Below are 14349 nucleotides of genomic sequence, written 5' to 3'. Positions count from 1 at the left end.
TGCACAGGTTTCTGCCTAACAGGAGCATGTTTTTGGGAGAACAGAAACCGGTACCCCTTCAACCCAGTACCACAAACAGCGCTGCCAATCTACAGACAGTGCAGCATCCGCAATAATTGTTGCTGGCCATGAAAACAGGAGGATGGGTAAGGCTACCAATTCCTATAAACAGAACATAATGTCTGGGACACGAAGAGTGAGTGGCGTCCAAGCAGCAACCACTGTTCAAAAAGTCCTTCCTGGGAAATGGGTAGCTAGGGTCACCAAAATAATACTAAACACATTTGTAAGACTGGATTTACCAGAAAAGGAGACTATTCACTTGTAATTATGACAAATGTACTTCCAGAATACAGTATGGTCTACCTTTACCCTCCTGCTCCGCCTCTATCCCACCACAATACTAAGCAGAGGCACCAATCTTTTGTCAGTGCAAACCTTCCGCAGACACATCAGGTGGATTGTGCATAACCACAAATGAAGATAATGGTGGGTGGAGAAAATCCCGATTGTGGCATGGCAGGGACAGGAAATCCCCATTAGATGAGAAACATACAAAAACAGCTGCAAATAAAAGGCAGCTGCAGGCAGTGCTAGCTCATTAAAGCCAATGGCCCGACACTTTAAATTCCATCAAGGCCTCATAAAAGTGCATAAGGCTTAGCAGACTTTCAGAGAAAAAAAAAACTATTAGAAAATGTACATTGGCAGCAAGTGACAGCACACTGACAGCAATGGGGCTGCATAAGTCAGGCAGACACGTTGACGTACAGTTGACAGTTAGGTGAGAGATAGCTAGTGCCGGCCACATTAAAATAAGTGACCCAGACAATTGGCTTGGAGAGTATAACAGTAGGGACAAGTATCAAAGTACTGATGGGAGAGTGGGAGAATGAGAAAGGTGGGGTGCAGGCTAGATGTGGCCAGCCGAGTCACAGGTTAAGGGATAGGCCTAAAGGCTTGTACATTTATCTTGAGTGATTAGTGTAGCACTAACATGCAACTTCTCAACCACTTCAGAGTAATCAGCTACACTTCTGTATGAGATGAACAAAACACTGCGGTTCACAATAGAGACACAGGGACATCCTGGAAATGGGAAGATCCCCACTACTTGATTTGCCTGGAATGTGTGGAAACAAGTGAGTAAACCGACGCAAAGCACCACTACCACAGCACTTGGGGATGGGACTACAGAGGAGCTACTCAACCATTTCTGCCCTCCAGAAGGGCCCAAGGACACAGCGGCAGCATTTCAATCTGGATGGCATTAGGCATTGGGACGACCTGGTGCAGGTCTATGAATGAAAAGTGGTTTAGAGAAATACAGCCTGGAGCAAAGACAAGCCCTTGACAACTGAAGTATATAAGTGCTGCCAGAGAAATGATGGCAAAGACAGGGGCAGAAAAATCGGAGGCTGTATCCGAGTAAGTGGCGAGGGGAGTAAGTGGTGAGGGAAAGAGAACATTTCTACATCCCCAAGGATTAAAAAAAGAAGAGAATGAACATGGTCGAGAATGTTAGGAGGAAGAGTGGCACAGCACCCTGCGCAATAGTATAGTGTTGAAGAGCCCCAAAGATATAGCTAATTCAGCAAAACAATCTTCTGGGTTTAGTGGCTCGGGCAAACATTTTTAATGTCTGTCTAAAAGAAAGTCACCTGTGCTGGTAGCCTAAAGAGCGGGCCTGCTGCAGATAATTTGGTCTTGCAGAAAGGTGGGGATTTCTGTTCTAAAGCTGAACATAGGACTCAAATTGTAGAGGGGAGCGCATGTAGCAGAACCAGATACTGGTGGTCCTGGGATCAACCCAGACATAAGGGAGAGAAGAAGGGAGATCTTTGGGGCTGCTGCTCAAATACTAATGTGAAGGATGTGAAAAGAGAGAAGCGGCTAGTGGTGGAGTCACAGTTGGTGGACATTGAGAAACTGGCTAACATGCAGAAAAGATAGACTATCCAGGTGGAGACCCAGCACAGCCACAATTACATCTGGTCAAGCTTCATGGAACAGTAGGCCAAATCAAATGTTGAACTGATAACTGGTTTAACATTCCATGTTGTAGCCGTGAAAATCCCTATCACGACCCCTCCCCATTCCCATTTCTCTTTCCTTGCTTCCATGGGGTCTCAGCCCACCCCCCTTACCGGTGTAACACAGCACCCAACCAGAGGTGTAGACAGGGTTGGGCTTGAGCAGCCAAGTCCCACCCAAAATCTGTAAATGTCCACTCAGAAGCGCAGATGTTAATGTCACTGCGGCAGGCCCAACTACATTAGCTTCAGGCCCTAGCTATTCGACAATTCTGGCAGCGCCTCTGCACCCAACATGTTCTAGATGTTCTATAGCTTTGAGCCGCAGTTGATCCAAATGCTACTGTATTTTGTTTTGTTCTGTACTACCAGATGCACTCCAAAATCACTACAAATAAAAGGAAAAAAAAGACACTACGGCTTCTTATGGAGTGAGGCATCAAGCGACAGAATGCGGCTGCTACCGATTAGGGGACAGAGATACTTTAAAACATTATAATAAAAAAGGGTATAAAAAAAACACAAAAGTCCAGGGAATGGAGTCCATATTTCTGGAGAGTTGGTGAGAGCCAAACTTGCTGAGAGCATACAGAGATACAGTAGTAAAAATGTTTTTACATTTTTAACATAAAAACAGAACTTAATATGTTAAGTCAAATAAACAATAACTGATTAAAAGACACAAAGGGACTTTTTGAAGCAGCACCTTTGGGGGAATGCAATGGGACGGCGTAGGAAAGTTTGATTCCAGGTTTGGAAATGTGTTTAGATCTGTACTGATGGCAGTAACTTACTCGAGGTAGTGAAAACTGCAAATGTTTTGTAAAGCCACAAAATAGCTAATTCAATAAAAAATATTCACATTCTTGATGGATTACCCAAGAGACATCAGATTGTTGCGCACATTCCTAGTTCTGGTGACGTTCTTAAATAGCATTTTATAAGCCCCAAACGTCACTAGCAACACTCGTATCCTTTTGGGGACATCCTAAAAAAGATAATGCAGACCTTTTTGCCTCCTTCCCAATATAGGCAGATAAGGATAAAGCCAATGAAAAAACTAGCTTGAGGTCATAACTTTCTATGGTGATTTCTCACTAGTGCTTGTAGCAAACAAAGGGTTAACGTTTGGTTAGTTAGTTTGCGCATATGTGAAATTGGTCAAGTGTAATTAAAAGGGCTCTCAGATACTCATCTTTGCTGCTTATTAGATTTGCAACAGTAAACCATGGTGCAAAACATCCACTTGCCAGTGTTCAATGTCAGTCGATCCATGGTATGGAAGCCTGTTTCACCCCAGAGATGGTGGCAATAAGCACGTCAAGTCCCATTTCTCACATTCGTCATCAACATAGTTGAGGCCAGTGATTGAGTAGGAAGCGGAGTATGACGTTTTTGAATAGCGGAAGGAAATCAGGTCATGGTGCAGGTCCCACAATTATGGCAGATGCACCTAAAACGTGCAAATCTTCTGCAATTCATCAGCATTTAGAAGGAAAGGGATTTTCACACCTCCATATAGTTAAGTAGTTGGGGATAGCGGGATCACTAAACCCTGTGCAGGTCTGTTTGAAAGACTTTTCAAGGGTGTCCAGTTGGCCACGCATGTGAACTTGATGCGCTGGTTTACAATCAGACATTCTTATGTTATGTTATGTTATTTTGCACTTATATAGCGCCTTATATACCATTGGTATGGTCTGAAGCCGCTGGTAGGTTGAACGCTCTTGGGCACCGAAGTTCAGGTCAGTAGAGAGAGTAGGGAGAGTCAACGGCGCGTGTGCGCACCGGGTATGTGTGCAGCTGGTGCGGTATTCGTGAAATAGCTGCTTCTTAGCGGTAGGTGTGGTGGTTGATATCAGGGGTATGTGTTCATTCTGGCAGGATTTATCCAGACCGATTGTGGCTGCGTTAGGCCTGAGGAGAACGCCTGGCTGGCGGGTGTGTAACCAGCAGTGTTTACTTAGAGTGATGGGGAGTGAGCGAGAGGTGTTGGTATGAGAACAGTTATACCGAATGGTGTCATAGTATCTCTGTGTTCTAGTTGAGTGGTGGTGTAAAGAAGAGAGTAAGCATGGGGTGTGATATGATGGGTTACATGCTCTTTCAAACGTTCCCTGCATTCCAGACCATACTATGTACGTCGCGCAATTCTATGGACTTTTATTCATTTCATGCGTCCCCGTCAGTGCTACACACTCCGGTCTGCTCGAAGCACTCATGCGTTCCAGTCCGCCCCGCGCGCTCCCGACTGCCCCATACATGCACCCTGTCTGCCCCTGTATTTCGCATTCAGCCACCCTACGCAGTCACCCGCTCGCAGCATTCACCCGCACTCATCCGTTCCCCGCACTCATCTGCTCTATGTGCTCATCTGCTCTATGCACTCATGCTTTCCACGCATTCCACTCCTCCACTCCCGCACTCATTCACTTGCTCCGCTCATCCGCTCCCCGCACTGAACAGTTCCTCGTACTCATCCACTCACGGTACTCATCTGCTCACGGTACTCATCCGCTCAATGCACTCGTGCTTTCCGCGCATTCGACTCATCCGCTCCCCGCACTCATCCGCTCTATGCACTCATCCGCTCTATGCACTCATCCGCTCTATGCACTCATGCTTTCCCCGCATTCAACATTAATATGCACTCATCAGCCCCTTAGAGTCGTTTGCGAGTACGCAGCAATCCTGTTCTATAAATTCATTTGCTCTCTACACTTATCCGCTCTACACGCTCCTCCACTCTACACGCTCCTCCACTCTACACGCTCCTCCACTCTACACGCTCATACGTTCTGTACAATCATCAGTTCTACATTCTCTTCTCAGTATTTATGCCCTCATCCGCCATAGGCGCTTGTCCGATCTACATACCCAACCACTCTACACGTTCATCCGCTCAACATGTTCATCCATTCACTACCTTCATCCGATCTACATAATCATTCGACTTACACACTCATTCGATCTATGTAGTCATCCGTTCCTCCACTCATGCATTCTTCCACTCAGTGCATTCAACCGTTTACACTCAACCACTCTACACACTCAACCGCTTAACATGTTCATCTATTCTATACACTTATCCGATGTACGTACTCATTCGATTTACACACTTATTCAATCTATATAGTCATCTGTTCTTCCACTCATGCATTCTTTCACTCAGTGCATTCATCTGTTCAACACGCTTCATCCATTCTAACTATTTCATCGTTCCATCCGCTTCGCTGTTCTGATCTACTTTACTCGTTTAATTCTGTTTGTCTTTCTAGTTTATATTCGCGGTTATTAGCTGTCAATTTCTCGCCTCAGGTAGTTTGTTGGGTTGGTGTCGTTGAGACGTTGTTTGGGATAGTTTGGTTACCGGTTGGTTTTAGGGGACGAGCCACGTTTTCAGCAGTTTGCGGAAAGATGTTAAATCCTCAGTTTGGCGGATGTGGGGTGGGAGTGAGTTCCACAGGGTGGGGGCCAAGGCTGAGAATGATGATCCGCCTAATCTGACTGAGTTTGTCTTAGGTATGACTGGGAGGCCGGCTGAGCTTGATCTTAGGGTGCGAGGGGGGCGATAGGGTTTTAGTTTGTTTTGAAGATATTGAGGTCCGGTTTTATGCAATGCTCGATGGGAGATGGTTAAGTAGCAGCCAGACTGGCATTACGGGACCAGAAGTTGGCTAGATATTACAGGGTGTGGGAGAGACATGGGATCAATGGATCCGTTTTAATACTGGTGATGTGTTCTGCCTTGCTTAGATTTCAGACAGAATATGGGGGCTTGGATCCTGATCCTCTGGTGTTTTCGGAACACTTTTTGAGCGTCCTAGTACAGAATTGAAAGCATTATTTAGGCAATAAACCCTGAACCTGTAGGCCGTTACCGAATAAGGTAATGGCCCATAGTTACAGGCCCAAGCGTAGTGTTGCTTTCCGCAGACGTAAAAGAAAAAAAAATGGCTGCCACAGGCAGGATAACGAAGTCCATTTTCTCTTTCCGTGGTGGCCATAGTAAACAAAGAAACTGCCCGTCATGGAAGGGGAGTAGGGACTACATCTAGTCCCTTCTCCCTTTCCATGGTGGCCATTAGTGTAAATGAAGAAAAAAGGCAAACAAAAAAAATGCCCGCCATAGGTCAGTGAGAATGGAATACATGTAGTCCCTTCTCCCTTTCCATGGGAGCCTCTCCAGAATGGAAAAGTTGTGGCAGGATCGTGGGACTATGCACGCAGGCACGGACGTCTCTGGGCTTACCATAGGGTAAGGCTTGGAAACTATCCAATCAGTGCACTGCTTTCTGCATGCTAGCAGCACGCCGGGTACTACTGCACATTACCACAGGCAGTCAGTTGTGGGAAAGCCAATCTTAAGAGCCATAGCAAAGCAAAGTAACAAGCATAAGAAGTAAAGGGCACTATTAACAACTGTCAGGGTAGGTGCTACGTTTTGAGCCTTGTTTGGCAATAAAATTAGGGTTAAAGTCAGACATAGCAACTGCAAGATGGCTGCCCAGGCGCCATTGTGATTATAGGCCTTCTCTTTTCAGTCCTGCTGGCAGGAGTAGTGATGCTGCAGAGAGCTTGGCTGCAAAAGGGGCAACGATGATGGCTAGAAAGTACGGCAAGCTGATCTAGGTAGGTGGGGTGCCGACAGAGCGGGCAGAGCATGAGACACTCAGAGGTGCATGTGGATTCCCAACAGCTATCAGGTACCATGGTCAAACTGGAAATTCTTGATTGAAAGGCCTGAATCCCGATTGCGACATATACCTTAAGGTGCTTATGCGTCACAAAAGCCTAGATTGGCAACAACCAACTCAACTCTACTGAATTCAACCAGAGAGATTTTGAGCAACAGGAGGTCCCTCCTTAGCATTAGGAACTGGTGATCGTTACAAGTATGTAATCTGATGAAAGGCAGAGAGGTTTAAATTGAATTACACCCTCAGATGTCTGACTTTTAAGGACATGCTTTTAACTGTTGAGGGAATGGATGGGGAAAGCACCATGTCCTCTGCCAAGGTTTCCATTACCAGGCCTTCAGTTCTGGAACCACTGATGTGTAGAAGTACTGTTTCAGTTATCAGTGAACTTGCCTTAAGGAGGGTGCAGATACTCCAAATTGTAACCGACGCAGCAGGTGATTTGTGCGTCAACTGCGTACATTTGGAATTGCAGATGGGACTGCAAGTTAACCCGTGCCAGGGCTACATGTTAACTGTGCACAGCAGTAGCACACAGTCCACCTGGATCCCAGAACCCCTAACTCTGCTAAAAGAGACCAAAGTCTAGCCCTAGCCCTTTTTACGTTTCTTCCTTTCAGCAGAGATGAGCAGCCGAGGTGTTCGTCTACAATACCCTATTCACTTTACCAGAGGTCTCTCTGCTCTATTTTGGAAGAAAATGCAAACAATTACCAGTGCAGAACTTCACGAATATTGTAAAAACAAACTGCTGATCTTTCATGCTGCAAATTAATGTATGTTGTGTACTATGCGTTGCAAACCTGGGCCTCCTCTGCAGTCATGGAGTTGCTGTTTTATGGACAGACGGCAAATGCCCAAGCCCCACAATGTGCACCACAGTATAGCAAGCAACATTCAACCAATAAAATAGCTTAAGAATATGTTTTGCTCTGTCCAGAAGTTTCGCAAGGAGAGCCCCTTAGCAATAATTACCACCCAAATCCACAGTACGTGTGTAGGAAATGTGGACAGTGAAGTCAGGAAGCATGGGTTCCAATCTTAGTTGCCCCACTTCACCAAATCTGATTTTGTGCTGCTGAAAAATATGCCTCAGCTCGTTCCGTTTTGCCTGGATCCAATTACCTTGCAATATTGGGAATACATACATTTGTGACCATATTAAAAGGTTAGTGCTACAAATATTTGAATCGTTTAAGACAGGGGGTTAGCTTACAAAGCAGAACTATTCAGACATTGCCTCCTTGCGTCTAGGCTCACAGAGATCATGATTTGTAAGTGGAACCAGTGCTGGAAATGGAATAAAACGCTCTAGAGTACTGTCTGGGGCGTGGGTTTTGGGTAATCCCATTGAAGTTAGCCTTGTAAAAACGTGCACAAATGATTGTATTACTGTAGCAGTGTTTCCCCATCCTAAGTGGAAACCTACAATTACCAGCAGTAATGCAAGTGGAAAGAATATCAGGAGTTTTACACTTAACTATCCCGACCGAAATAAACAGCCCAAGAAAATGAAGACCATGGTCATCACATCATGAAGGCGTCATGCAACCCTCCCCTTTCTAATAACGCAGCATGCGTGCCTCACAATAAGGGCTCTAGGCTCTCACCCAAACACCCACTCACTGATGTGTCTCTAACTATTACACATGATTCGCACCTTAAAGTGCTTCAGTCTGTAACAAGGAGCAGAGTTCTTCCGAGCTCGGAAGCTAGTCCTCCAAGGCTGGTGACCGCTAGTCACAGCAGCATGGGCTTCTCATTTCCTTTGATTTGGGAATCTGGGGAGATCTGTCCCAATTCCAGCACTGAGTGGAATACTAGGGATTATGAATTTACATAGACTGCAAAGGTGGGGCCACCAAGATCAAAAAGCTTAAAATACAGAATAATTTTGGTTGGGCCACATCACTTCACAGCATAGGCCACACCTCTTATGAAATCCTTGGAGCGGCCACCTTTTCGATCACGCTTTAAGCACGGTTTAAAATACAGTTGTTGCAGTTGCAGAATAACCAGATATGCCAGTTGCAGAATAACCAGATATGTCCTTGATGTTCAATGCCCAGCACCATGCATGGTAACCAAGGCTATGTTACGGCCATGAACGTTAACTGAACTGAATCAACAAAACTTTGTCTGTATCTCGAAAAGTAATTAACAATACACACTCTGACTTAATACAAACTATTTTAACCCGCTCCAGAAGTGATTGCATATTGGAAGAAATTGAAATGCATACCTTCAGTCATGAGTTTGGTGCTCGTGGGGCCTAGAAGAAAAAGAATATGGATATGGTCACATATTAAATCTTAGTATCATAAAAGTACTCTGTACACAGCCGTTTATACTTTGCACTATAACCCAGTTTGTACAATTCTCATGCAACTATTTAAAGTGTGCCAATGCTGTGAATGGTGTTGGCTTTGAATGTTGGAGGAGATCACAGCTGTCGGTTTTGGGTGGAATACAAGACAAACATGCATTAAGGAATAAGGCCATAAGTACCAGTTATGGAAACTTGGCATGCACATGATGACAGGAGCATAACATGGGTGGAATAAAGGAGACCAAATTTCAACGAATTCAAGGAAGCATGTGCCCATCAAGTGATTTATTGCAAAGCATGGTGAGGAACTTCAAGCTGGTTTGTTGTGCCTCTTCCAGAAATTCCAGCATGTCACGATTGCAATTGTGCCTCTTCAGGGTGGATAACCGATGCTTAAGATAACAATCTAAACATCTGATCCAAACGTTTGTAGGCAGATCTCTGGATCTTCCCATCAAACAATGAGGCCCAGATGACCGATTACAAAAAAGCCAGATTTAACAACAGTAATGGACCATTTATATGGCACTGGGAGGTACCGGGAACAAAAACAAAAAAGGATTTAGTGGGAATGAGCAACAGTCCTTACGTAAAGAAATCATCCATAGGGTTATGCTATGCATACAAGATTGATGGGCGCTTTATTTCCATACATTACAAGTATTGCGCAAGTAACAATCACCCATTACAGTTAATGGGAACATTTACATAAACGACTCATTCATGCAACTCTAAGCACTCAAATGAAATGCTCAGATAATCAAACAATTAGGTGTTTGAAGAAACAATTGTAACTAAGCGTCCACCAAAATGACACGCCGCGCTGTTCGACGAGGCTGCTTTGGGGGTGACCTAGGTTATAAACCGCTACATATTGACCAGCACAAGGCATGAAAAATAATGTTTACAACAAGGACAATGGGTGGAGACCAGCAAAGGATGTGGAGGACAAAGTAAATAACTGGTCACTCACTGCTTGGGGGTGGGGCTGGGGGGTTGTGACCATGTAAAATGAGTTTGGAAATCGCTACCCATTTATGGGGTCGGGGGGGGTCGTCCCAGTTTTACACTTTTTTTTTTTAGCATTTTTGGGTTTCTTAGCTCCCTTTGCCACCCTCCCCCCATTCTTTCCTCATCCCCAGCTTTCCTTTTCCCCATATCCGACTCAAAGATCTTGAAAGCTTATACCAGCCGAAAAGATTTGTGTATCAAAAGTTCATAATGCTCAATGATTACAGGGTTTAAAAACAGTTAAAACAGTTAATAAGTTGAAACACTTGGAAATAAAACACTAACACACAAAAACTCTTTTATAATAACTCAAATTGTCAGTCAAACTTCTGAACTGTGAAAAAATAAAGTCAACAGTGGTAACAGCCCCCGTGCCAGGTCTAGTGACAAAGCCTCCAGGGCGGGTCAATTAGTTGGCTGTACAGTAAAATACCCCATGTCTCTTAAAAGTCCCCCCAGGTTTTCTCCCTGGTGGGACTACATTAGCTCCAGAAAGTGGGGTAAGCTGGGACCTTGATTCGGTGAAAGGGGGGGGGGGGGGGTTGAGTCGGGAGAGTGCACTAATCACAATCAAACTGGGTGATAAACTTTGTCATGTGACCATTCTCGATATTCCTTTGGCCACCCTGGAATCCCTCAGTTCAATACAAATAGTGTCATGGAAGCGCCCCCTGTTTTGATAGAACCTTGTACAGTTTAAAATGTTCTCAAATTAGAGATTTGCATGGCCATCCCGTTCAAAGCCAATGTGTGCATTTATTGTTTAGGGAATCTCTGGGCTCAAACTGGTCAGGAGCACGTTTAGGGCCATTATGCAAATATAACCGCCCTCCCCCACATAGACCTCTCGGGTGTTCACAGTTCTGGACTTGGTGTTGTTGGGGACTTGGGCCACTGTAGCTGGTGTTCCTGGGGGCAGATGGAGGAGCCGCATGACCTGCCGCTTGACCATGGTTGTCGTCCCATGGCATGTTTCTTGAGCCCCAGTCTGTCTTTCCAGGCACATGCACAAACCATAAGTAAATGTGAGCGTTCTCTTCCTGCTGGGTTAAAATATCAGGACAGGTAGTGGAACAGATAGTGGGCTCAGCTTGCATCAGGCCTCTTTTCTGACAGGGTCAAGCCAGGGCCAAGGAATAAAAGCCACTAGGTGGATGACCTATGCTTTAATGGGTGGTGACTGAGGAGCCCTTGTAGCGGCCACCAGATTTGGTTGACGCCCCCACGTAGCACCACCTCCCTGACGATCTTCCAGTATAAGAATAAGCAGCTCTTTTATATCATCCAGTTCTCTTAAAACAAAGTCAAATTTACAGACAGTTCGAGTACACTCGTTAACTTGGGCTAGGGAGGGGGTCTGAGTGGCAGGTATCCTGATGGAAGTTGGGATGCAACCCAAAGTAACACTGAACTGGTGGCCTTTTTCAATGTGCGTGTCCTGCACCTCATCTTTATTGACTTTAGACTCACTTGGAGACGATGTTGATAAATGGGTTTTAGCTGACAGATCCTCCTTCCTCCCCCCGCATCCTTTTCAGAAGGGTACCAGACGCTGCACTCTTTGTCGATCAGAACGGAGCAATATTAAATTAGGCCATTGGCTCAGTCAGAGCTGGAGGGTATAAGTGGATGTTGGACTACAACAGTGCCAGGTTCTAGGGCAGTAAAGTCAGCAAAGGTAGGTGTAAGTGTCTCACAACTCCCCGAGTTAGCCTTGAGTGAATCAGGCACCCTACCGCTGCATACATTCTCTACGAGTAGCCTCTTCATGGGAGATGGCAGTTTTACAACTCAAAACATCCACAGTGCTCCCACGGAAGTGATTTATTTCCTTTATCAGCTGACGGGTGTCCTCTGTGAGCTTGATAGGGCTATGAGGCAGTATTTTAAGATCCGAACCTAATGAAAAAGGCAGCAGCTTCCGCTTTACAGTCTATATTTTCCTCTTCAATGGGATGAACATAGGAAATGTTTGTGGGTATAAGGGAAGGGAGGGGGAGCCATGTACTCCGATGCAGTCGTGGCTGCTATGGTAACTAGGATAAGCAAATGGAAACAGGAACAGATACGGGGTGAACCTTTGATAGTAACATCAGACAGATCAGGGAGGCAGTTTAAAGCAAGAGGGCTTACCCCCGTCACTTCTCCTCACCTTTCAGCGCAACCCCCTCTCCACTTTCCTTGTTAAACAATGCAATACTGGGCACAAACGCAGGATGCAAAGACGTTGCGCCCCCCCCCCTACCATCACCGAGCACAGCGGACGCTCAACACCCACGCCCTTAATACCTGCAGGCTTCAGCCCCAGCGAGAAGTGCGGGAGAATTTGAAGCAGGAGGAGGAGTGGCCTAGCCCCGCTGCATACGGTGGTGCTCCTGGGCAGTAGAAGTGGAAAGCACAACCCTGCAGCCTTAATCCCACGTGCTTGTAAAAAGTATATAAGATGCCAACTGATGTTGTATTGTTGACACTTGGGCAAGTTTGGTCCTGCAACACCATCTAACTGCTCCCTCGAGCTTTGTACAATCAACTTGCTTTATGTACAACTGTGTACTTGCTTCTTGAATGGTGGGCGTGTTTTGGTTTAAGGTGATTAAAGGCCCATCCCCACATTTGGTGAGCCATGGTACAAGCCCAGGCATTCCAAGACGTTGGGGGTCTTCTATCCACACCCCTGAGCTATAGCATCTCATGAGGTGGGGCCAGTCTTCCATGGACAGTGAAAAAGAGGTCTGCGGATGCCATATTGGCTAAAGGTCTGTGGCTTAGCTCTGCAGAGCTATTTGACTGAGCACCACATCGGAGCACCTCAGGTTCACGCAAGTAAATGTTTGGGGGTGTAAAGCAAGGGGGAAATGGGGGCAAAAAAGGGGTTGTTTCTTTGATTTAAGTTTTTTTACTTTTTTGGGGTAAGGGTAGACTTGGAATGTGGGTGTGAAATTAGGTGAGGTTGCAGGGTGATCAAAAGTGGATGCTTTTTTGATAGAGTGGTTGAACTGTTCTCGGTTGTAAGTCCTTTGTATATATTTTGTACCTAGTTTGTGATTTTAGGTGTGAGGTGGTGCATTACACTGCACACCCAGTGACAAGCTTGTCCTGATACCCTTTAGTTTGTTTGCTTGTATGGTTGGCTGGACCCTCATCTGAATGTGGGATAGTATCTTAGGGTACGTGCAAGCATAGATACCTTTCTGAAGTAGGCCTTGACATTCTTTTGTAGTTGCCTTGCGGGCAGAGCCCCTCACCTCGATTTTCTTGGTTAGTTGAAGTAGTGAAGGGCAACTTCCTGTAGTCAGGAAAAGACGGGTTTTGTAATAGAGAAAATCATACTAGTGATGAAGAGAGCGAGAGCAGCAGTGCTGTAGTGGAAAGCATTGCACCCCTCTGATGCTCGAGTGGTGGGGATATCTCAGAAATATTGTCTGGTTAATGTTTTTAATAAGATGCTGTCTTCAGTGTTTGAGTGAGAAGTAGAATTGGATTAAATCGTGAAGTGAGGTGAGGTAATTGTGACATAGGCGAGTACATTGAATGACTGAAGTGTGACCAAGGGATTGGGTAAGGGTAAAGAGGGAGCTCTTGGGTGAACATTTATTTGTGTAGCAGGTTCGGCATCAGATTTTTGTTGTGAAACTATTTTCTTTGATTGATAACTTAGGTTGGAGTATGGAGACTCAGTTGAATCATTTGTGCCATGTGTTGCCCGGTCATAAGGCGAACATTTTAAAATATCATAGGGAATGGTTGCGGGAGAGTAAGGGGAAAATGATAAATTCTTGGCCTATTGAGGGGTCCTATGGTACAGGGATATTAGAGAACCTGCATACATTTTTAACTACAACGCATAAGGACTTGAAGTTAGAAAAGCAGTTAAATGTCTTGGAATTATGGAGGATGTATAAAAAAAAGCAGGGAGGGCCAAAAAATAAGGGTGCAGTAAATTCTTCTGCACCAGCCCCATATAGGTGCTATTCGTTATCACCCGCAGAGGGGTACACAGACCCTGAGTTCGTACCACCGTTTTCCCCAGCAGCTACTCCAGTGGTTGCAAGATGGACACAGGTAACGCCTCCATCAGTTACGATTTCTAAGAACTGGGATTTTGAGGAAAGTGGAAGGGTAACTCCTAAAATGGTTAGGGCTACAGAGAGGTTGAAAACAGAGCAGCAGGGGATAACTCCCCCCGACTGCTAGGTTAGCAGATATAGGGTGGAGGGGCAAGAAAGAGTGAGGCTGACAGAAGAGAAGAGGAATGATTGAAAAAGAGAGAAAGAAG

General features: G+C 45.3%; 1 protein-coding gene across 9 annotated transcripts in view; it reads right to left on the bottom strand.

Moving 5' to 3' along the window:
* The window catches only part of ADARB1 (adenosine deaminase RNA specific B1), a 1064814-nt gene that overhangs the window by 320998 nt on the left and 729467 nt on the right, over positions 1-14349 (bottom strand). For all 9 annotated transcript variants that reach the window (XM_069615858.1, XM_069615857.1, XM_069615861.1 and 6 more), the window contains one exon: positions 8976-9005. In XM_069615858.1, coding sequence (XP_069471959.1) covers positions 8976-8985 — 10 coding nt within the window. In that variant the 5' untranslated portion in view covers positions 8986-9005. The remainder of the gene's footprint in view (positions 1-8975; positions 9006-14349) is intronic.

This window comes from Ambystoma mexicanum, chromosome 9, assembly GCF_040938575.1.
Source record: "Ambystoma mexicanum isolate Mex_15411 chromosome 9, UKY_AmexF1_1, whole genome shotgun sequence".
In the NCBI taxonomy this organism is placed as follows: domain Eukaryota; kingdom Metazoa; phylum Chordata; class Amphibia; order Caudata; family Ambystomatidae; genus Ambystoma; species Ambystoma mexicanum.
Note: the sequence above shows the minus strand (reverse complement) of the source record. Positions and strands in the feature narration are given on the sequence as shown.